This window comes from Mirounga leonina, unplaced genomic scaffold (genome assembly GCF_011800145.1).
Source record: "Mirounga leonina isolate KUSES-001 unplaced genomic scaffold, KU_Mleo_1.0 Mir_53, whole genome shotgun sequence".
Lineage (NCBI taxonomy): Eukaryota > Metazoa > Chordata > Mammalia > Carnivora > Phocidae > Mirounga > Mirounga leonina.
This window is the reverse complement of record NW_023270807.1, coordinates 18,145,276-18,165,540: the sequence shown is the minus strand read 5'-3', so window position 1 is coordinate 18,165,540 and position 20,265 is coordinate 18,145,276. Positions and strand designations below refer to the sequence as shown.

General features: G+C 42.2%; 1 protein-coding gene and 1 long non-coding RNA gene across 2 annotated transcripts; both read left to right on the top strand.

The window, feature by feature from the left end:
• Positions 1–1,468: 1,468 nt before the first annotated feature.
• Positions 1,469–6,663, top strand: LOC118001208. The gene is made up of 3 exons (XR_004676644.1): positions 1,469–2,233; positions 3,556–3,774; positions 4,503–6,663. It is a non-coding gene; the product is annotated as an uncharacterized LOC118001208 (long non-coding RNA).
• Positions 6,664–13,534: 6,871 nt separating this feature from the next.
• IL17F (interleukin 17F) lies at positions 13,535–20,069 on the top strand. Its single transcript, XM_034990834.1, has 3 exons — positions 13,535–13,561; positions 17,913–18,118; positions 19,272–20,069. The coding sequence occupies exons 1-3, from the start codon at positions 13,535–13,537 to the stop codon at positions 19,510–19,512; spliced, it is 474 nt and encodes a 157-aa protein (XP_034846725.1). The 3' UTR covers positions 19,513–20,069.
• The last annotated feature ends 196 nt before the right edge of the window (positions 20,070–20,265 follow it).

The window sequence follows — 20,265 nt, the reverse complement described above, 5'->3', positions numbered from 1 at the left end:
GAGTATGGAAGAGGGGAGGTGGAGTGCTGCGCACAGGTCGCACCGGAAATCTCTGCAGGGAGCCCAGATTTGGCAGAGGAAATGAGCCCTGCACTGGGAAGCAAGGGTGCTGCCTTCGAGTTCCTTTTCTGACCTACTGTGGCTGAGTTAGCGAGCCAGGCTGGGCAAGTTACTTCCTTAGAGGGAAATGACTTGGTTTCTTTATCTGGAAAGGGAGGTGGTTGAAATAGGCGATCTGAGGTCCCTTCTGGTAATGCTTATGACTCTTAGCACTCAGTGTCCGTTCTACCCACAAGACACGTTGTAGGTCCTGGCACCACTTGGAGGCAGGTTGGAATGAATCTCCTAGCATCTTGTTAAATATCCTTTTTGAGGGTAGTGATTTTGGGGCTTCTCTATTTTATGGGTAGAGCTCTGGGATGTTTCCATTTATCTCAAGGGGTTTTATTTAATTCCTAGAAAAATTTTAGAATAAAATTTGTTTTTGTTTAACTTCATTTTAATTTGCTGAACTGTAAACCTAGTTCATTTTCTTTGTCAGGTCTGATGCCTCAGGATTGAATGCTGGTTTCTCTGGTCTGTTATTAACCAGCATGTAATCCTAGCTCATTCTCTTCAGTCTTTCCTCAAGGGAAAGAATTAAGATTCTAAATTCTTTTCTGAAATATTTTTACTATTAAACCCTGAGTATGTTCCCACAGCCTGTAGGAGGATATTAACCTCTGCTGAGATCTACTGTTCTGATAATCATTCTCCCAGCAGGTACTTTTGCTAGCAAGCTAAGCCTTCCTATCTTTAAGTACAAACATTTAGCCTTGACATAGAAAGGTTGGCTCATGCCATCTTACGAATGTGTGCTACTATTCTATTAATATAAGTGGATGGAGTCCTGAATGAGAGCTATAATAAAGTTGGATAAGATCTCCAAAAATGGGGCTCCTGGGTGGCTCAGTCATTAAGCGTCTGCCTTCGGCTCAGGTCATGATTCCAAGTCCTGGGATCGAGTCCCACATCAGGCTCCCTGCTCAGCGGGAAGCCTGCTTCTTCCTCTCCCACTCCCACTGCTTGTATTCCCTCTCTCGCTGTGTCTCTCTCTGTCAAATAAATAAATAAAATCTTAAAAAAAAAAAAAAAATCTCCAAAAATGTAGCCTAAAGTTGGAGTTGAACTATGTGCATAGTTCTATTTTTTTTTTTTTAAAGATTTTATTTATTTGACAGAGAGAGACAGCGAGAGAGGGAACACAAGCAGGGGGAGTGGGAGAGGGAGAAGCAGGCTTCCCGCCGAGCAGGGAGCCCGATGCGGGGCTCGATCCCAGGACCCTGGGGTCATGACCGGAGCCGAAGGCAGACGCTTAACGACTGAGCCACCCAGGCGACCCCACAGTTCTGTTTTTTTAAAATGTTACTGTGACTAATAAAACATAATAGACAAAATAGAGAACAAAAATTATTTTACCACCTTACTATAACTATTATAATTTATTCTTGATGAACTTTAAAACCAGTTTTGAAAGTGACACCTCACAATATACCCAGCGGTACCAGGGCACTTGAGAGTGAGATTAACAAATAATTGTAGGGATTTAGGGAGTAAGAATGTTTTGAAACTTTGAATTGAAAGCCAGAGTTCTGAAAATCCTGCAGAAGTAGTGAAAGTACATGTCACATTTAACTCGAATGGATGATAAAACACTTAACAAATTAGAATTAACAGAGGGATGCTGTATACAGGTTCCAAGCTCCCAAGCAAACTAACTCCCAGAGACAGCAACTCCATGTACTTAGTGATTGGGGCAGGGGAGAAGAGCTGGCCCTACTAATAGTGATCATTTGTTAAGAGCTTATAATATATATACTAAGTGCCACGTAAATCATCTCATTAAATCTTCCCTACCGTCCTCTGAAATGCATTTTACTCTCCCAATTTTTCTGAAGAGGGAGTAGGCTTGGAGAGGTCAGAGAATTAGCTCAGGGCCTCCTAGCCTGTAGAGTCCAGATTCAAATTCAGGGCCATCTTGGTTCTTAACTACTATAGTCTAACCATTATATCGTGTTGCTGCCTTCAAAGGGCCGAGACTGCTCTAGGGAGCTGGAGTCGGTCACAGCTACGTCTATGGGTGGAGCTGGTGTGACAGCCCGGGCACCCAGGGTGGAGAGATGAAGTTGAAGACCTTCCACCATCGGTGATGCTCTTGGCAGTTTGCCCTTGGAAGCCTGTTTGGCAATGACTGGTATTTGCTATTTCATACCATCTCACAAAGTTTGTGCTAGGGTGGGCCCTACAGTTACCAGGAAACTACCATTCTGGAACCTGTTTAAAAATTCTTTAACTAAAACAAGTGTAATTTTTTCTTATTGTAAAAACAGAATCTTTTCATTAGAGAAACCCTAGAAAATAGCCATAAGAAGTAAATAGGAGCGCCTGTAATCTAGTCACCCAGAGAAAATATACCTTGGATTTCTTTTTTTTTCCAGGTAAGTCTCTATATATTCCTGTATAGTTGGGCATTTATTGTTATTAATTTTTCATGATTATAAATAATACTCTGTTGAGCAGCCCTGTCGCCGAATTTTTATGTCCATACTTATTTACTTCCTTAGGATGATTTTCTAGAAGTGTAAATGTTGGGTCAAAATATGAACATTATTAAAGTTTTAGGTATGTTTCACTAAGTTACCAATTTATAGCCCCACACGTATGTATGAGGGATGCCCTTTGTCTGACATCCTTGCTGACATTGGATATCTTGCTCACCTCCACCCACACCTTTTTTAAATTGCCAAATTTACTCTGGATTTGAAATTAATTTTTTGATCTCATACTATGTACTTCCCATATAATACCTTCTGTAGTAGTTGCAATTCAGACTTACGGAATTGCTTTAAAAATTCTATCATTACAAACAGCAAGTGCGGAGAAAGCAACTTCCCACAGCTATATAATCTTTGAGAGCTGGAGATGAAAAGTCGGTAGAGCAAGGCATCTTAAGAGCTGTCACCGAAACCATCTGGCCTGCTCTTGTTTCCATTTATCTGGTTCACAGCCAGAAAAACGTGTGTAAGACAATGTGTAAAGCCTAGAAAGGGTTCAGAATAAAACAAGTCGAAGGCTGGTTTTATTTCTCCTCATCTTCGGAGAACAGGCAGAGTCACTCAAGTGTCCTGACCCCAGTCCAGGCATTACTAAGAAAATGCTGCTCACTCTTCAAGTCTGATCCTCTGACAACTGCTCTCTTTTCCCCATGCCCTGGGTATCTTTGTTGTAAATTTTTCTCCAGCCTGCATCTGCATTACCTCTCTGGGCTTGGGGTCAGAAGCCCTGTTTTGAACTGCAAACTCTATTATTTGATAGCTGCGTGGCTTTGGACAGTTGCCACATACTTTTTAGGTCTCAATTTCTTAACTTGTGAAACGGAGAGATTTATCATCTCTTTCTCATGTAATTGTCTTGAGAGGCAAATAAAATCAAGTATATGAAAATGCTTTGTGAGCTGTATGGCTTTCCCTACCATGTAAGGCTATTAATATTAGAATCACTTTCCTTCCTTGATAGCACTTTGTTAAAGAGAAAAATGGCCCTGGAAGAGTTGGAGAGAAGGGCCCCTTTATTTGAAGATGGATATTGGAGGGAGTAGGAGGCCTCGGTCCAAGCCGGGCTCCTCCCCCAGAGGTGGTCTGTGGGAAAGCCATCCAACCTCCATCATCAGCTAAGAGGGTTACTTCTGAAGACCTGTGCAGCTCCTGAAATCTGCGATGGAGGCCAACAGCAAAGGTAAAGAGGAGCCTCCCTGCCTTAATGGCTATTGTGAGTTGGGGGCCAGGTGAAGGGGTGCTCTGGACACATGCATTTGTAGAGTATGAGAGGTGTCATGGAGTAAGAAAGTCAGCAGTGGTGTTCTCTGCGTTATTTGCTTAGCATAAAACCTGGGTAATGGGCATAAACATGCAATTTACAGGAAGCTTTCTCTCCAGCTTAAATAAGTACGCCTGTCTGCATGTCCAAGAACCTTCTCAGCGTCTATGTTTTTTCCCTGATATCTTTCCCCATCCACTATCTTCTGATCTCCTCTGGGGTCAAATGCAGCAGAGGGAGCGGCGGAACTAGCCTGCTAACCGAGGAGTACTTGCTCTCTGCTCCCACGGGCTCCGCTTTTCCTTCCCACGTCTCTTCCCCTCTGCTTTCCTCCAACTCCATCCTTCTCCCTCGTGTCCCCTGAAGTCCCTCACCTCCGCAACGATGAACCGCCCCTTGCAGGAAACCCATTTCATCCTGCCACTCTACAGTGTTGCTACGCAAATGAGGGGAGCCCCGAGAGTCATCATTGTGAATCAGTCCCATGGCAGGAGTGAAAGTAACACATTTCTCAGAAGGGTGGTTGTTCCGGTGCTCTTTCTCTGGTCTTCCCCCCACCCCCAAGTTATTCTCTTCTTAACCTGGATCTTTGTGGGAAACATACTTAGAATTTTTAGCATTTGGAGTCATGTGATTGTTTTCCGTAGAAAGAGGAAAAAACTGAAGAAAAGGGCAGAAGATACATAACTGTATCCACCCACGTGTGCACACTCATAAATACCCCTACTCCCAAGACTGAGATTGTGGGTATGTTTAATTAAAATATCAATACTTTTTTTTTTTTTTGGTTTTCATAGGATCCCAAAGTTGAAGAGACCTTGAAGGAGGTCCAGTCTAAAGAGGCCCCTGATATATGATTGCCCTCTGGAATGTCATACCTGATATTCCCCAACATCTTGGTGTGACCTTCTGGTGACAGTCTAATCTCTCTCCATTTTACAAAACTTCCAAATACTTGAAAACAATATTATGTGTCTGTAAGTTTTCTCTTGTTCAAAATAACCCTCTTTAAAAATTTTTGGTCAGCCCATCTGATCTTTTAGGAATTGAAAGTAATGTAGGGGAAGAAAAACTTTCTCCTGCACCCTTTTAGGTTCTGTACCCAGGCCCTGTAAAACTGACAAAAGACAGATTAACGGGAGAAAGGGTTTATTATGTATGCATATGGAGGCCTTCATAGAAGAGATATGAAGGACCAAAGAAGTAGTTAGATGCGGGGACTCATATTCTATTTTAACAAAGAGTGATAAACTATGGAGAAGAAACTAGACAAAGGGTTGGACTTCTGGGGGAAGTAAATTGTGGGAAGGTAGATATATGGGGAAACTAATAAAAGATAAGGATATTTAGTAGGATTTGTTATGCGGACTCCAGTCGGGACTTCACCATTGATAAGAGTTGCCTCCCATGATTAAGAGTTATCCTCCTCTTCCTAATAATGGGAGAGGGAGAAAACTTTACAAAGGGAAATAGGGAAATTTATGCCATGCTTTTAGACAGAAAGATCGGGGTGGGGGGCAGCGAGCTTTTCCTGCATATTTTATGGTGGCATACTCTGATCCCCTTCATCAGCAAGAAACTTGGTGGAAGAAGCAATAAACTAGTGTCAACATCAAATTAAATCAAGTGAATAAATATTCACAGAGTACTAGCTATGAATAGGATATTTTGCTAGGGGTGTGGGAGTGGTGGGAACATAAAGCAGAAGTCACAGTTGTCTCCTTTAAAGAGTGTAAGATCCAGAGAACACATTAGGAATAAACACTTGAAAACTTAAAAAGCCAAAGCACATACAAATAGCTGTTCAAGTGGACAGTAGGAAAGTTGTCTCTAAGTAAATGCTGAGTAAAATGCCATGAGAGTAAGTTGAGAGATCAGAAAAGGGAAAGATACAGGTGGGTTGCCAGTCAGAGGAGATAGATTTTGAGGAAGAGGCTAAGAATTTGTGGTGAACCTAAATGAGCAGAAAGAACCGAAAGGGCCAGTCCAGGGAAAAGGAACTGGCCCAGAGAGAGCAAGGGCTCAGAAATATAAAACATTTTGTGGAGCAGAAGCTGAAAAATGAGTTTCCCTCATGTGGCAAGTTTGGGAAAGTGACTTTCTTTAATGAAGTGGGCTGGGGCCACGCATTAGACTTGGGCCAGTGTCCAGGGAATTGGCAATTTAACCTAGAGGCAAGAATGGAGTGCAAGGTCATCTTCCTGGGGCTAGACTTGCCATCCCAAGTCACCACCCCAGAACTTTGCTGATTGTCAGTATGACAACAGCGGGGAAGTCCAGGAGCAAATGTTACTGATCCCTGGTTCCTGTATGACCCTGGTAGAAACAAGCTCAGGAGAAATTTTAGTGGGAGGAAGCCAGGAAAATTCGACAGCATTTGACAGACACTCACTTGGGCTTTCCCCAGGCATTGGCACTCGGGTCTTATGTTGACTAATTCAATCCACCTTGATGCAGGAAATGAGCTTGGCTGCTGAGTAAGTGAAAGTCTGCACGAAACCTGAGTTGCCTTCAGCTAGCCTGTGGGTAGCTTGGTTAGGCCACCCCAAGGCAGCTGTTGCTGAATTATGGCATGGAACAGCCTCACTGTCCTATTATTCCCTTCATCCTGCCCTCACCAAGGAACCTTATGGTTCTTAGCTATGAGGGCGGACAAATTTGAGATTTAAGGCTCAGGTTTTCTTGTCCCAATCACTTTTCCAGGGCACTTGACTCTCCATTTCTGTTTCAGAGAATGTAATGCGTTGAGTGAGCCCCACTGTGATTTTACGGGAAGTCTCATACTTTTTAAATGTTCCGTAAAAGGGCGCCTGGGTGGCTCAGTCGTTAAGCGTCTGCCTTCGGCTTAGGTCATGATCCCAGGGTCCTGGGATAGAGTCCCGCGTCGGGCTCCCTGCTCAGTGAGGAGCCTGCTTCTCCTTCTGCCTGCCGCTCCCCTTGCTTGTGTGCTCTCTCTGATTGATAAATCAAATCAATCAATCAATCAATAAATCTTTAAAAAAAATCTATGCCAATTTGATAGGCTAAATATGCTATCTTAAATTGTATTACTTTGATTACTCTTGAGGTTAAACTGTTTTTTCATGTATTTTCTATTTTAATTTCTTTTAGTGTCCACTGTTTCCTTTTTCTTTTTAATTGAGATATAACTGATAGATGACATTATATTCAAGTGTACGATTTGATATTTTTATACATTGCAAAATGATTACCACAGTAAGTCTAGTTAATATCTGTCAACCGAGAGTCTACCTTTTTTTTTTTTTTTATAAGATTTATTTATTATTTGGGAAAGAGCGTGCAGGGCTGAGGGGCAGAGGGAGAGGGAGAGAGAGAATTTCAAGCAGACTCCCTGCTGACCGCGGAGCCTGATGCAGGGCTTGATCCCGAGATCCCAATGTGAGCAAAAACCAAGAGTCAGAAGCACAACCAATGGAGCCAACAAGTTCCCAGGGTCAAACTGAACAGCAAGGCCCCCTGGATGGTGGGGGCATGGGCGCGGTGCTTACTTTCTCACTGCAAATGTTTGCTTGTTCCACTCCTGCTGCCTCTGTTTCTGAGGCTGCTGTGTCCTCCCTCCACCTCGCTTTGCAGCTATGTCGACATCGTGGGACTCTGTGTGTAAACAATTTTAGACCTGGAATCGATGTAAGAGAATTAAAGCACAATGTCAGCATAGAAATTCTTTAAAGACTAGGCTCATGACTCTTTAAAGTTCCCCTGCTCTGTCAGCTACCACACTTTCTCACTGGCATCCCTCATTTCTCTTCCCACCGGGGATAACTCAGATTCCTGTTATTTGTATGTGTAGCGCCTTCCTCTTAGCTTCTACCCTGGAAGAAGAGCATTTTCCTCTCTGTATTTACCATGGATAGAGAAAGGCTCTTATCATTGCACTTCCCAAAAGGCCCACGGTAAGTTCTCTCCAAAACAGAGGTACCATCTGGTCTGACATAAAATTCATGGCACTCCTGGGTGGAGGAAACTGTCCTGGTGATTTCTTTCCTTTTTTGGACAGTACTTTTATTTTTCTTCTTACCCATGTTAGTTTAGGTGCCCAGCACAGTGACTGGCACAGAGTGGGCATTTAATAAATGGTGTTTTTGTTAACAAGGAGATAAAGCTCTGATGCAAAAGGTTTCCACAGTCCAGAGAATAGATTCAGAATTGAGGGGTCCCTCATTTGATCTGGAACTTTCTGCAGTGACCTCAACCCTGTCACACCCAGGATTTTCACACGGCACCCTGGGGAAACACCTTTGCTAAGTCTTTATCTTCCCCTTTACATTTCTTCTTTGTCAGCTTTTGTCTCCAGTCTTCTTCCTTCATATCTCTTCACTGCAACTCTTCACACAGATTCATTTTTTCGTCAGATGATCAGGAATTGTACTCTGTTTTAGACAGAGGGAACACATAGATATTGAGACACGTATAAAGAGGAGGGAAAGGAGGGGTTTTCTGTGTTTTTTATCCCTGTTGAGCTAAGTCCCACGTAATTCTTATGCCCACAAACATCAGCATTTGAGAATCCTGACACAATATTTTCATTGACAAATGATCATTATAATAAGCTCTTTCTAGTGGTTAAATCAAAAGTAAAGTTGTTTTGTTCTTGAAAATTTTTTCACAGTGAAAATGTGTTCAACTTAAGAAAAGGGGGGGTGTTGGTTGCTATGGAGTGTGATTTTTCTGGAGATTCTGGAAAGCACACAATGAGTTTGAATTTAGCTTCAAACAAAATAGGTAAAACCGAATTAATGGGCACAAAGAATTCTGGAACTGGAAATGATCTTTTGCATTAAAAGGAGGAAAAAGGATTATGTGGAGTTTGTGGGGTCTGTAGCTTTACATCTGTAACAAATGCAGTCATGTTACCACATGGTTTTTTCTTCAACGGGATAGAAAGGTAAGGTTATAAAAGGGAATGGGACATGGACTTTCTAAATGATCTAGGGGCTAAAATGGCAAATAAGCCATGTATATGATTAGTTTGAATAGCCTAGGCAGAGGAAGAATTTTTATGACTGAGGAGGAGAAGAGCTGTAAAAAGCTTGAAGATGGGCATTAAAAGCCATAATACTTTGAGGCCATTCTGACCCAATCAATGTTTTTTTTTTTTTTTTTTAATTTATTTATTTGACAGAGAGAGACACAGCGAGAGAGGGAACACAAGCAGGGGGAGTGGGAGAGGGAGAAGCAGGCTCCTCACTGAGCAGGGAGCCTGATGCGGGGCTTGATCCCAGGACCCTGGGATCATGACACGAGCCGAAGGCAGACGCTTAATGACTGAGCCACCCAGGCGCCCCTGACCCAATGTTCTTAACTTGTATTCAGAAAGATCTGACTAACATAAATAAGTGCTTCAGAAGGGAAATTAGAAAGCAGTGTTTTAATATCATTTGGAGATAAGACTGAGGTTAAAGTAAATTATATACTAATAGCTTGTGTTTAGTGAATAAGACAGTGAATGATAATCTCAGTTTATTTTTTGCATTTAATTCCTTATAAATATTCTTTAGACCTAGTATATGGTAATATCATTTAACTGGCTATTTTGATAAGGAGTCAGAGCTCTGATAAAGAAAATGAAAATAAACAGAAAAGCCTATAAAATTACTTAATGTTTCTATCAGTCATTTTAGACTGGGATAAAACACTTCAATTTGGAAAGAGAAAGAACGGAAGGTGCATAATAGTTTTGGTCTGTAGCAACCTTGAAATCCTGCGTGGTTGACACTGTGGGGATCCCATAGCCAGGGCATGTGGGATGTTCTTTGATTAGACCCGGATTTTGTTTTTTGAGAGGGGCCCACCTCCCAAGTACTCATGTGGTCCCTGGCTCCACCTCCCGGGAGTTTTCTCCCCCCCGCCCTCCCCAATAATCTCTGGCCGCATCTGAAATAGTGTTGTTTGGCGAATATACCTTCCTTGGGGCCTTACTTCCTGCTCCTAGATGGGTACAGGACTGAGAGCTGGTTTGTGACTAACTTTGAGAACTCTCAAAAACTTAGTGAACTTTTATCTAAGTTGGTCCTTTTCGTGGTATAATTCCCAGAACTCTCTATTTCTTTGCTTTTTCATTCCTGTAAGTCTCTCTCCCTCTCTTGATTTAGGGGTAGATTACTAGAACTATACCCTTATACTCTTTATTCTGAGTCCTTTTACCCAATTAAAAGCATTTACTAGATGCTTCATTTTGATTCTTGCCTGTAGGAAGTTTATTTGGTTGAAAGGTTTTACTCAGCATTTCTCCCTCAAAGGCTTTTTCAATCTATCCTTTGTTTTTGGAGGCTAGAAATAGTTGTTTCTTTTTTTTTTTTTTTTTTAAGGCTCTGAATTTCTGGACTCTTCATTCTCTTTCATTTTGTTTGTAAACTTGCCAACTCTTGTATTACCTTGTCAAATACAGACAATAGCATCTAACATACACAACTAACCTTCTGTTTTCCAATCTCTCCCTCCACTGCTCTTTTTATACCTCTAGGTTATCGTAGATAATAATTTTACTAAATGTTTTGCCATTGCATAACATGGGTCATCATTAATCTAGCCTACGGTTGCCCTGTCATCGCGGCCTGCTGCCTGGCCATTATTGATCATGCCGCTATTTTAGCCTTTTGCTGTGGTGCTCCTCACTTCTAGGTATCAATTTCTTTCTTTCTTTCTTTTTTTTTTTTTTAAAGATTTTATTTATTTATTTGACAGAGAGAGACACAGCGAGAGAGGGAGCACAAGCAGGGGAAGTGGGAGAAGGAGAAGCAGGCTTCCCACTGAGCAGGGAGCCCGATGCGGGGCTCATCCCAGGATCCTGGGATCATGACCTGAGGGCAGACGCTTAACGACTGAGCCACCCAGGCGCCCCTAGGCATCAATTTCTATACCCACACATATACTGCTAGATTATGACTGCATATCTTGATCAGATGTACCTTTTTTGAGGATAAAATCTCTCTGATGTAAACTAAATGTGTACATTTAACTATCAGTATCCCCACCCCTCTCATGCTATTATCTTATTGATTAATATATGCATATTTGCTTTCTTTCCCTAACTAGATTTTAAACTCATTAAGGTAGAGACTATAACTGTACAGTCTATTTTCTGTAAGAGTAGCCCCAAAAACACGTAGCATGGCTCCCAGCACATAGTAGGGCATAAAAAAATGTTGCTAACTTGAATGTTTGACCAGCTCTAATGTTTTACCACATGTGAGGCTATGTGTAACTCGTTCTTGGAACTACAGCATCTTCTGCCATCTTCTTCTGTGGGTTCTTGGACTTGTGTGTAGAGTGTTCTGGTGGTCAGGGAGTTGAATGACAGCTCCATGTGTATTACTGAGACTCCGAAAGGTGGTAACAGCTTGGATCATGGGTAGTACATGGGTAGTCATGAAGGGCTTCCACCATAACCAGCTGTGTGTTAATCATATATTCATTATTGTGTTCCTAGTATTGGCACATAATTTACAGTGTAAGAGGTGCTTACTAAATGTTAGATGAAATGATGATCTGGACCTGTTGATTCAGTTCGAACTTAGCAATAGCTGGTTACTAGTTTGACATCCTGATGAGGTACTTTTACCCTGATGAGGGAGAACTTTGTGACCGCTGAATGTAAAAAAGGTCAGTTTCCCTCTTACATAAAGGGTCATTTAATTCTCCTCTGCAATGCAGCAAATACTCTTGTATTGAATCAGACATTCTTTGAAGATTTTATTTATTTATTTTAGAGAGAGACATCAAGAGCGTGAGTAGGAGAAGGGGCAGAGGGAGAGGGAGAGAAAATCTCAAGCAGACTTCATGCTGAGCATAGAGCTCGTCTCGGGGCTCAGTCTCATGATCCTGAGATCATGACCTGAGCTGAAATCAAGAGTCGGATGCTCAATTGACTGAGCCACCCAGGCACCCCGAATTAGGCACCCTTAATTCAGAGTGACTTGTTCCTTCTTTCAAGAGAGCTGGTGTAGTCTTCCATGCATTGAGATTTGGCTCTCAAATCTCAGTGGAGATGAGACTACTGAAGAAAGTGAGTGACTCAACCCACTCAATTTAATATGCTTTTAAGGATCTTTTACATATATTGCTTTGGTAGCATGACTGATAATTAGCAACTTTGAAAGCATGGCTCTTGATTTTATGTGCTAGCTTCCCTGAGTCTATGAAAGGACATCTCTGGCACGGCCTTAATTCTCTACACAGTGGGCTTAGGGGCTTCAGTCTGGCTGGAAGGGCTCAGCTAGGGCACTTGTCTTGAATCTGTATATGCATGGAAAATGTACAGTTTTAATTTAGGTTGTAGATTTGGGGATATATATTTAGAGAAGGAGGCTGGTAGAGATCACTGGTCAGGAGGAACTAAAGTTACCCTAAGTCCATGAAGCCCTCAGAAAACCCTCCTAAAACATACACACAAGTACTAAATAGATTAGATATGAGCACAGAGGGCACAGAGAAGGGAAAGATGCCTGAGGGGACTATTCAAGGAAGCCTTCTTATAGGAGTTAAACTTCTCATTGATCTGGAGGTATAGAGAAGAATCCACAGGCATGGGGAGGAGAAATATGGATGAAAGGCTCATGAGCACAGAAGCATTTCGATCAGTCTTGGAGGGGCTTCCAGTGAACCCAAGAGCTGCTTCCTTTTCATTTCCTTCATTTAAAGAAAATGGAGGAAAGTTGTTCAAACATGTTGTGATAGAGGAAAATAACTTACTTGCTAGAGTGTGCCCTGCCTTTTTAAAAGAACATGTGTAATTTTCCCTGATCTTACTGGAGACAAAAAAAAAAGTAACTTACTGTTATTTCAGAAATATCTGTGTATCCCTAGAATACATTAGCAGACATATAGTATGTGCTTAATAGATGCTTGTTGACTTAAATGGAACAGAGAAAAATTAACTTCCTTTAGGTCATTTAAAATTATGTTAGAGCATTTAAAGGCTCTACTTGCTAATTCATTTTTGTTAAAAAAAATTCTCAATCAGAGATGGCTAAGATAACGGTCAATTATATGCTTTATGAAAATGATTATCTATTAAGCATCAGTAGGATTTTAAGCATGGGGTTAAAATAGAATTTGTTCAGGGAGTCTATTAAACTACCTGGGGATATAATTCTGAATCTCTTACTGATGTCATTAATTTCTTTGGTTTTGTTTTCCCATTTATAAAATGGAGGTAAAGATAGTCCTGTCGTTTAACACCAAGGACCCTGTAAGGATAACCTATCTCCCACTTAAATCATGGTTCATATCGCATGACTGGAAAGTAGAACATATGGTGCGTGACAAGAGTTGTTAGCCATTTGGGGAAGAACAAAAAGATCATGACAGCAATTTGTAATTTGGTTCATCTCTGTAGTAAATTAGTTAAGAATTTTGCCGTAATTTGAGGGCGGGGGGGTGGAAGAAAAGGAAGATTTGGTCCTTTTTCCGTCATCCCCTTTTAGGGTCCCTCTCTGATTCCCCTTCAGGAAGTGGAATAGAAAAAAAAAAAAACTACATTCGTCAGTAACTCTGGGGTAACCACAACTAACACAGTAAGGAGGTCAGTTGAAATAAGGACAAGTGATTGCTATAAAACCGACAGGTACTCTCATTGACACAGCATAGGCGTATACAGGGTGACACACACACACAGGAGGAATTACTACACAAAGCAGGCAACCAGAGCAAAATGACAATGACCATCCTGCACAACACGGCCATGGTGAGTAAAAATAATTCCTATTTCGTAGCCGTCATCCCTAGGATTTCAGGAGAGCAGATTTCTAAAGAATTAGGCCTGATTGGCGTCTTTATTGGTAATATTTCTTAAGGACAGGCTGACTTTAATTTTGACCCCTGTCTGGTGGAGAAAAAGAACAAATAACTAGAAGTTATAATGGGGTGCAAAACATAGCTCCTCATATGGTGGCTTTTGCATAGGTAGTTGATAGCTTGCTCAACTCTGGTGTCACAGACAGCTGGACATGATCTCCCCTGTGGCCACCATTATAGAGTTAGATCAGTCTAAAGCTCCTATCTCATCATGGGGACTTCTAGCCTTTTAGATAGTACACATGTATTTTCACCAAGGAAAGTGGGTCCTCAAAAGCTTTAATGATTCCCTTAAGACTACAAGTCGACAAAGAGTACCCAGGGTGAAGGAAGTGAAACCACTCAGTATTGAACTTTGGATAGCTCCCAGAGGAGGGAAATTTGCTAGGTCTCAGATAGCTGATTATTTTTGCATTGTCTCATTCCTCACGGAGGAGGAGAGAGATGCTAGTATGATGGAAATCTACCTCTCCTGGGTCTAGAATCTTGCCTGGCATTAGTCAGGTAAAGCCTGGGAAGAATATAATGTAGAGGAGCTTAAAAACAGGGCTTGGGAAATTATACGCCATATTATTGGCTTAAATAAGCCCTCTTTTTTTTTTTCCCTCCATTTACAAGTCATGTAACTTAAAAGAGCTTGGATTTCATAAAAGATCATGGCATATGGTGATGATAAAACTATGTTATATTTATGTATTGTTTTAGAGAATACCAGAAATGCAGCAAAGTGCAGTAGTTAGGGAGCATAAGCTTTGGAGTCAGACAGATCTGGCTTCACTACTTACTAAATGTGGGATTTGGGGTAAATTACTTAGCTGCTCTGTGCATAATTATTCCCTTAACTGTATAGGGGAATAATAATGGCATTTCCCTCAGGTTTTCTTGGGGGATTAATTGATATCATTGAGAATGACTAAATCTGTCCTCTGAAATGGCTTAGTTTTTAGTTAAATTGGTCATTTTAATATATTAGCCAATAAGGATAGAGAAAGCATTCAATGTGTTAAATATTAATATTAGTAATATTATTATTTTTACCTCTGAAACTCTTGTCAACCCAGGGAAGTAGATTGGGACTACTTTCTCCATCATACAGATGAAAAACAGCTCAATTAAGCCAAGTGATTTAACATCACTGGGTACTGTACACGTAAGAACTGGGATATGAATCTAGGTTGACCAACCTCAAGTACGGTATGGTTCTCCTTGAGTGGTTCAGAGGCAGGATCTGAATTTGAAGCCATTGTGTCTAAACAAAGCTGTCGGATAGCTTTGTGCCCCAAAGCCGTTTCTATTTCTGGTTTGAAGTAATCTGTTGGGCCATCTGCTAGAAACATGGTGGTTCGAAGGACATTAGAATAGGATTAGAAGCTGGGAGGTACAGGCAGGTAAGACATATTCGGTAAGCAGTTGAGACAAATTCTTGTGTGCCTAGGAACTGGCCAGGCTCTGGAGCACATTCCTACCCAGGGGTGAGCACACGTCACAGAGAAGTTCAGGAGACAAATGCTCAGATGGTCTCAGGTGAACTTGCAGTAGAGTTGGGCTGTCGATGTCCCGACAGTGCCCACCTTCACTGATGTGTTCTCCTGCCTCTGTTTCCGGTTGTACAGAGCAGGAGCGATACCTATTTATCTGCCTCAGAGGTGGCCTATAAGAATTCAAATCTATAAGATGCTCTGAACCTCTCAGAGAAGAAGTGCTGTGTATGTCATTCTTAAGAATCAGCAAGAGCCATATCAAAGCCTCTGGCCATAACCACTAACATCTACAGTTTCAGATCAAAAGCTCTGTGGAGCAAACTAGAGTGCTTTGCAGGCATCATCCGATTTCCTGGTAAAGAGCTCTGTGACCTCCAGTGCTCATGCAGTTCTGACACAGCTGCCACCTTGCTTACAATGCTTGGCTCCTCCTGTGGGACAAAGCTAAGATTAAACACCACGAGCGGCTATATACTGATAATAATAATGGACTTCAATAGCAACAGTACTGGCCACTGACACCTAGGTTTGAGTCCCCAGACTGGCACCCACAGGCTGGTGAACCCAACCAAGTTGTGTTGTTACTTTCCAGGCATGACTCTTTCACCGGTCCCATTGGGATAATTCATACTAGCTCTGCCTACCTCGTGAGGGAGTTGTGAGAATCCAGTATTCAAAGAGATGTGAAGGTGTGTTCTAACATACTCCAAGAATATAAGCAAATACAAGGATTTGTTAGAAGCATGGAAATGATTGCTGAATCATAGAACCCAAAAATGCAGTAACTTTAAAGCTTTGATGATGAAAGCTAGAAGTGACTCAGTGAATTTGATACCAAAGAGGAAAGAGGAAACACACAGGAGGAATTTCCTTAAGAAACCAAAGGAAGTGATTGGTAGGCTTGGGAAGCTAAGAACCCTCTGGTCTAAGTAGGCATCTTTTATCTTTTTCGAACTTATTTCATAGCACTTTGTCTAGACAGAAGATGCATGAGGGCAAATTCCACATCTTTCCTGGCCACTGCGCATCCTCAGACAGGTTGACCTACTGGCTGCCTATGTTGAATCCTTGCCCCGTGCTGACAGTGCTTTTCCTGCCTTATGTGGATCATATCATTTAATCTTTACATTTTCTGGCAGAAGAAATTGAATCACAGCCAGTCAGAGTCCTGAAACTGAGTTATGGACTCAGGACATCTGACTCTAGAGCATGTGTCCCGAGTCACCACATAAAGAGTCAAGAAAGAGTTGAATGAATGAATGATTGTAGTAGATGAAAGTGGACAAGTGCTGATTATCTGAAGGCAAATCAGCCTACTTCGGGCTTATCAGAGTCAATCTTGCTTTCAACTTCTTTTTAGTATCTGCTACCTTAGTACACGAAATTGGCACCGTGACCTTTCTGCGTCCTCTCGTCATTTCTTGCCTCCAGCATCTGCAAAATATAAAAAGGAGGTCCTTTAAGCAGACATGTCTAATCACCTCCCCTACCTTAGCCTGTGGAAGGTGTGAGCCTGAACAACACTGAACCCAGAGAATGAAAGCAACTCAGCTTCAGTTCCTGTTCTGCATTATGTTGAGAGTTGGTGATAGGTCTTGTCCATCCCCGTAAGTTTCAGTGGTGACGGTGGGGTGAGCAGAACGTGGTTGCGACAAAGGGAAGCTGGAGAGATTTTTAGCTCTTCTTTTAGGGAGGTCTTCACAGAGCACTTTCTTTCTTTGTGCATTCCTGTAACACCAGATAGACCGATATTTCAGTGTAAGTATAAAGAATATATGTTCCAGAGCTAAAGACAAATAGTTTTCATATTCTCTGTTGTTGTGCATCATTAGTGGCCCTGCTTCTTTCAATGAACATGGATAATTGGAACTTTGCTATAGTTGGTTTTGCACAGTGTTTTTCTTAATGCTTTGAATTTGACTGTATTGTTTTGTTCATTCATTCACTCACCTGCTCTTCCATTCATCCAGAAAGTATTTGTGGAACACCTATTCTGTGGTATGTTCTGCAGGAACTTATAATCCAGTAGGTGTCTAACCTGAACAAAAATGATACATTTCCAGACAGTAAAGACATAGCACTTGAGTGCTATGGCTTCAATGCTAGATGGCAAGTGCTTTATGATTTAAGGAAAATGAACATATTTCTAATTGAATGACTTTAGAGACAGTTCCTAGAGAAGACCACCTCTGGGTGGGGCCTTGATGGAAGGGTAGGCTTCCATCAAGGTAGAGGTGAAGTAGTGTATTCTAGGTGGAGGGATGGCTGGGAGGAAGGATTTTGTGGAGAATTCATGAAATACGAGGTTGGAAATCAAAATAAGAATTATCATTTATTAATCCTTTTTTATTAGATAAATTTATGGGCACTTTATAATAGAATATTACATTTAATCTTGTGAATATTATTATAAAGCAAGTATTATAATTCAGCTGGAAAGAAGAGAAACCAGAGGTTCAGTGATGAGGCCAGGTCAAGATTTAAACCCAGTCCCAGATCCTGATACCTTTCTGTCCCACATTGAGGAGCTCTTAGACTCTGGGAGGCTCAATCACCAAGCTAATGAGTTTACTACTCATTTTGGCACCCTGATATCTTCATGTGTGACTGTTCCCATTTCCAGGTGAGGACCTGAGGTTCAGAAAGAAGCCGTGGTCCCATAAAACACTGGGGATCCTGAGTTCAGCTAGAGCATGGGTTGCCTCTTGTCAGCAAATGACATCAGAGTCCCTAACCAACTCAACCTTCTCTATTTTCCAGGTCAAGTCTCTGCTCCTGGTGGTGTTGGGGCTCACCTTCCTGAGGGAGGGGGCAGCTCGAAAAAACCCAAAAGCAGGGGATGCTGCCCTGTGCCCTCCTCTGGAGGATAACAGTGTGAGGGTTGACATCCGCATCCTCAGGCAAAACCAGGGTATTTCCATCTCAAATGATTTTCAGAACCGCTCCAGCTCCCCTTGGGATTACAAGTAAGTGTAAATGAGAATGATCTTCACATTCTTTTGAAAAATATGTTAATTTATTCTAATGTAAAAAATTTAGAAAATACAGAAAAAAATAAAAGCCCTAATATTTACTCTTAAAAACAGAAATCCCAACTTTGCCTGGGAGCTCACATTTTTTCCTGCTGTTTTGGGCTAGGTCCTCCTGTGTGGTCAGAGGTCCTGCTATTTTGCTTCCAACTTCTCACTGACTCTCTCTGCCTTTTCCTGCTTCATGATGCCCTAGGTTGGAATTGACAAGCTTTCTGTGCTGGAAGAGAGGGCTCTTTAAAGCAGCCCATATAATGATCTCTGCATGGGGTTAAGTGGGAGCCAGAAAAGTCAGTGTGGAGTGATCCACTCAGATTAGACATCAGTCTTCAAGGAATGAGGAGGAGGGCAGAGTAGACAAGAAAGGCCAGTTTGGGAAAGGGGATGCATGATGGGGATGGGATGTTCAGGGTACTGTCCTGTGATACTGTCTGATGTGTCGGATCTTGGAATACTAAGCATTCATCTATATGCTCCAGATAGAAGCCTGAGAACAGATTCCAGGGACAATTAGAAGTGCTTCTGCGGCTCCTGTATGGCTTCCTAGAGGAAGGGAGTATGTATGGTGGTGGCAAGTTGGCTGGCATGATTTTGCTGCCTTTGTACCTCCTGGCAGAGGGGGCTTTGAAGGGAGAAACAGGGAATGTGCTGGATTCACAGACTGCTGGGGCTTTGGCTTTCCTTTCCAAGCAGCAGGCTTTGTAGATTTTATATTAGGAGACCTACTAGTGATATTTTATATATCTAGGCAAAGGATGAATGATAATTATAATAATAACAACAGTGTGAGGAAAAATAAAAGAGCTGACATTTATTGAATGCCAACATGTAGCCTTTTGTGTGCATTTGTATCACTGAATATCCTCAGAAGTCCGATGAGAGAGACCTGTGAGAATCCCCATTTTAGAGTGGAGGAAACAGGCTTAGGCAGTTAAGCACCTGCCTGGAGGGCTGTGGATGAATCCAGGCCATCTGGCTGCAGCCCTGGGTTGCTGGGAAATGCCTCCCTGCCCAGTGGCGCGGGGCGCTCACATTTGTCCATCTCCCTCTCCCTTGTCTCACCATCTGCTTTTGTCCGCTCCCCCTGCAGCATCACCCGGGACCCCCACCGGTTCCCCTCGGAGATTGCAGAGGCCCAGTGCAGGTATTCGGGCTGCATCAATGCCGAGGGGCAGGAAGACAGCTCCATGAATTCTGTTCCCATCCAGCAGGAGTTCCTGGTCCTGCGGAGGGAGCCCCGGGGCTGCACTCGCTCCTTCCGGCTGGAGAAAGTGCTGGTGACGGTGGGCTGCACCTGTGTCACCCCCATCGTGCGCTATGTGCACGCCTGAACGTCCGCTTGGCTGAAGAAGCCCTGAAATACCACTCCCGGAGCTCTGCAGCTAGTCCTCTGTGGTCCCAATTCTCTCCACTTCGTCGGCCTCTTGATAAGACTGGGCGGAATTCTCAGAGCTCTGTATTAGATAGAGTGTCAACTTTCTGGGGGCGCTTCCAGATCATAACCTAGTCCTGAGCTGTTCCACTGTCCCAAACCCTTGAAAATGGACGGAGGAGAAGGAAGGTGCGCATAGCCCTGCCGTCGCTGTGATTGGTGCCATTCCCGGGGAATTCTGTTGCAAATTCTGTTCCGTGTGGATGAAGATGCAGAAAATGTAACCACAGTATGAGTGTGTGGGAGGGGGTGAGGGGTGGGGTGGGGTGGGGTGGGAGGGATGGGGTAAGGCTCTAGTACACAACCTTATTAAGATTTACTCAGTAGAGGTTGGCCTGATGCTCCTATTTTTAAGGAAACTGTCCATCTGTTTATGATGTATTTTTTATATAAAATTTTAGGAGAAAAATTAATATATCAAGTATTAATATAATAAAGTATTAATGATTGAAAAATACTTCAGGTGTTTCTTTCCAGTCTTGGCTTGTATTCACAGAGCTTGGAACCCTGAAGATTGTGAAATTCTAAATACTTGTCATTTGTTTTTCGTATTTTCTCATAAGTTCCTCATTAGAGGACTACTGTTAGTGTTATTTTATTATTATTATCATCATCATTACTCTGTGTGTGTGTGTGATCTTGGGGACTTGTT

What these genes read in the sequence shown, in the direction of transcription:
- IL17F (XM_034990834.1), top strand. Translation starts at nt 13,535, where the DNA reads ATGACCATCCTGCACAACACGGCCATG. An exon ending in TCCTGCACAACACGGCCATG is followed by an intron (nt 13,562 to 17,912) that starts GTGAGTAAAAAT and finishes TCTATTTTCCAG; the next exon opens with GTCAAGTCTCTGCTCCTGGT. An exon ending in AGCTCCCCTTGGGATTACAA is followed by an intron (nt 18,119 to 19,271) that starts GTAAGTGTAAAT and finishes CTCCCCCTGCAG; the next exon opens with CATCACCCGGGACCCCCACC.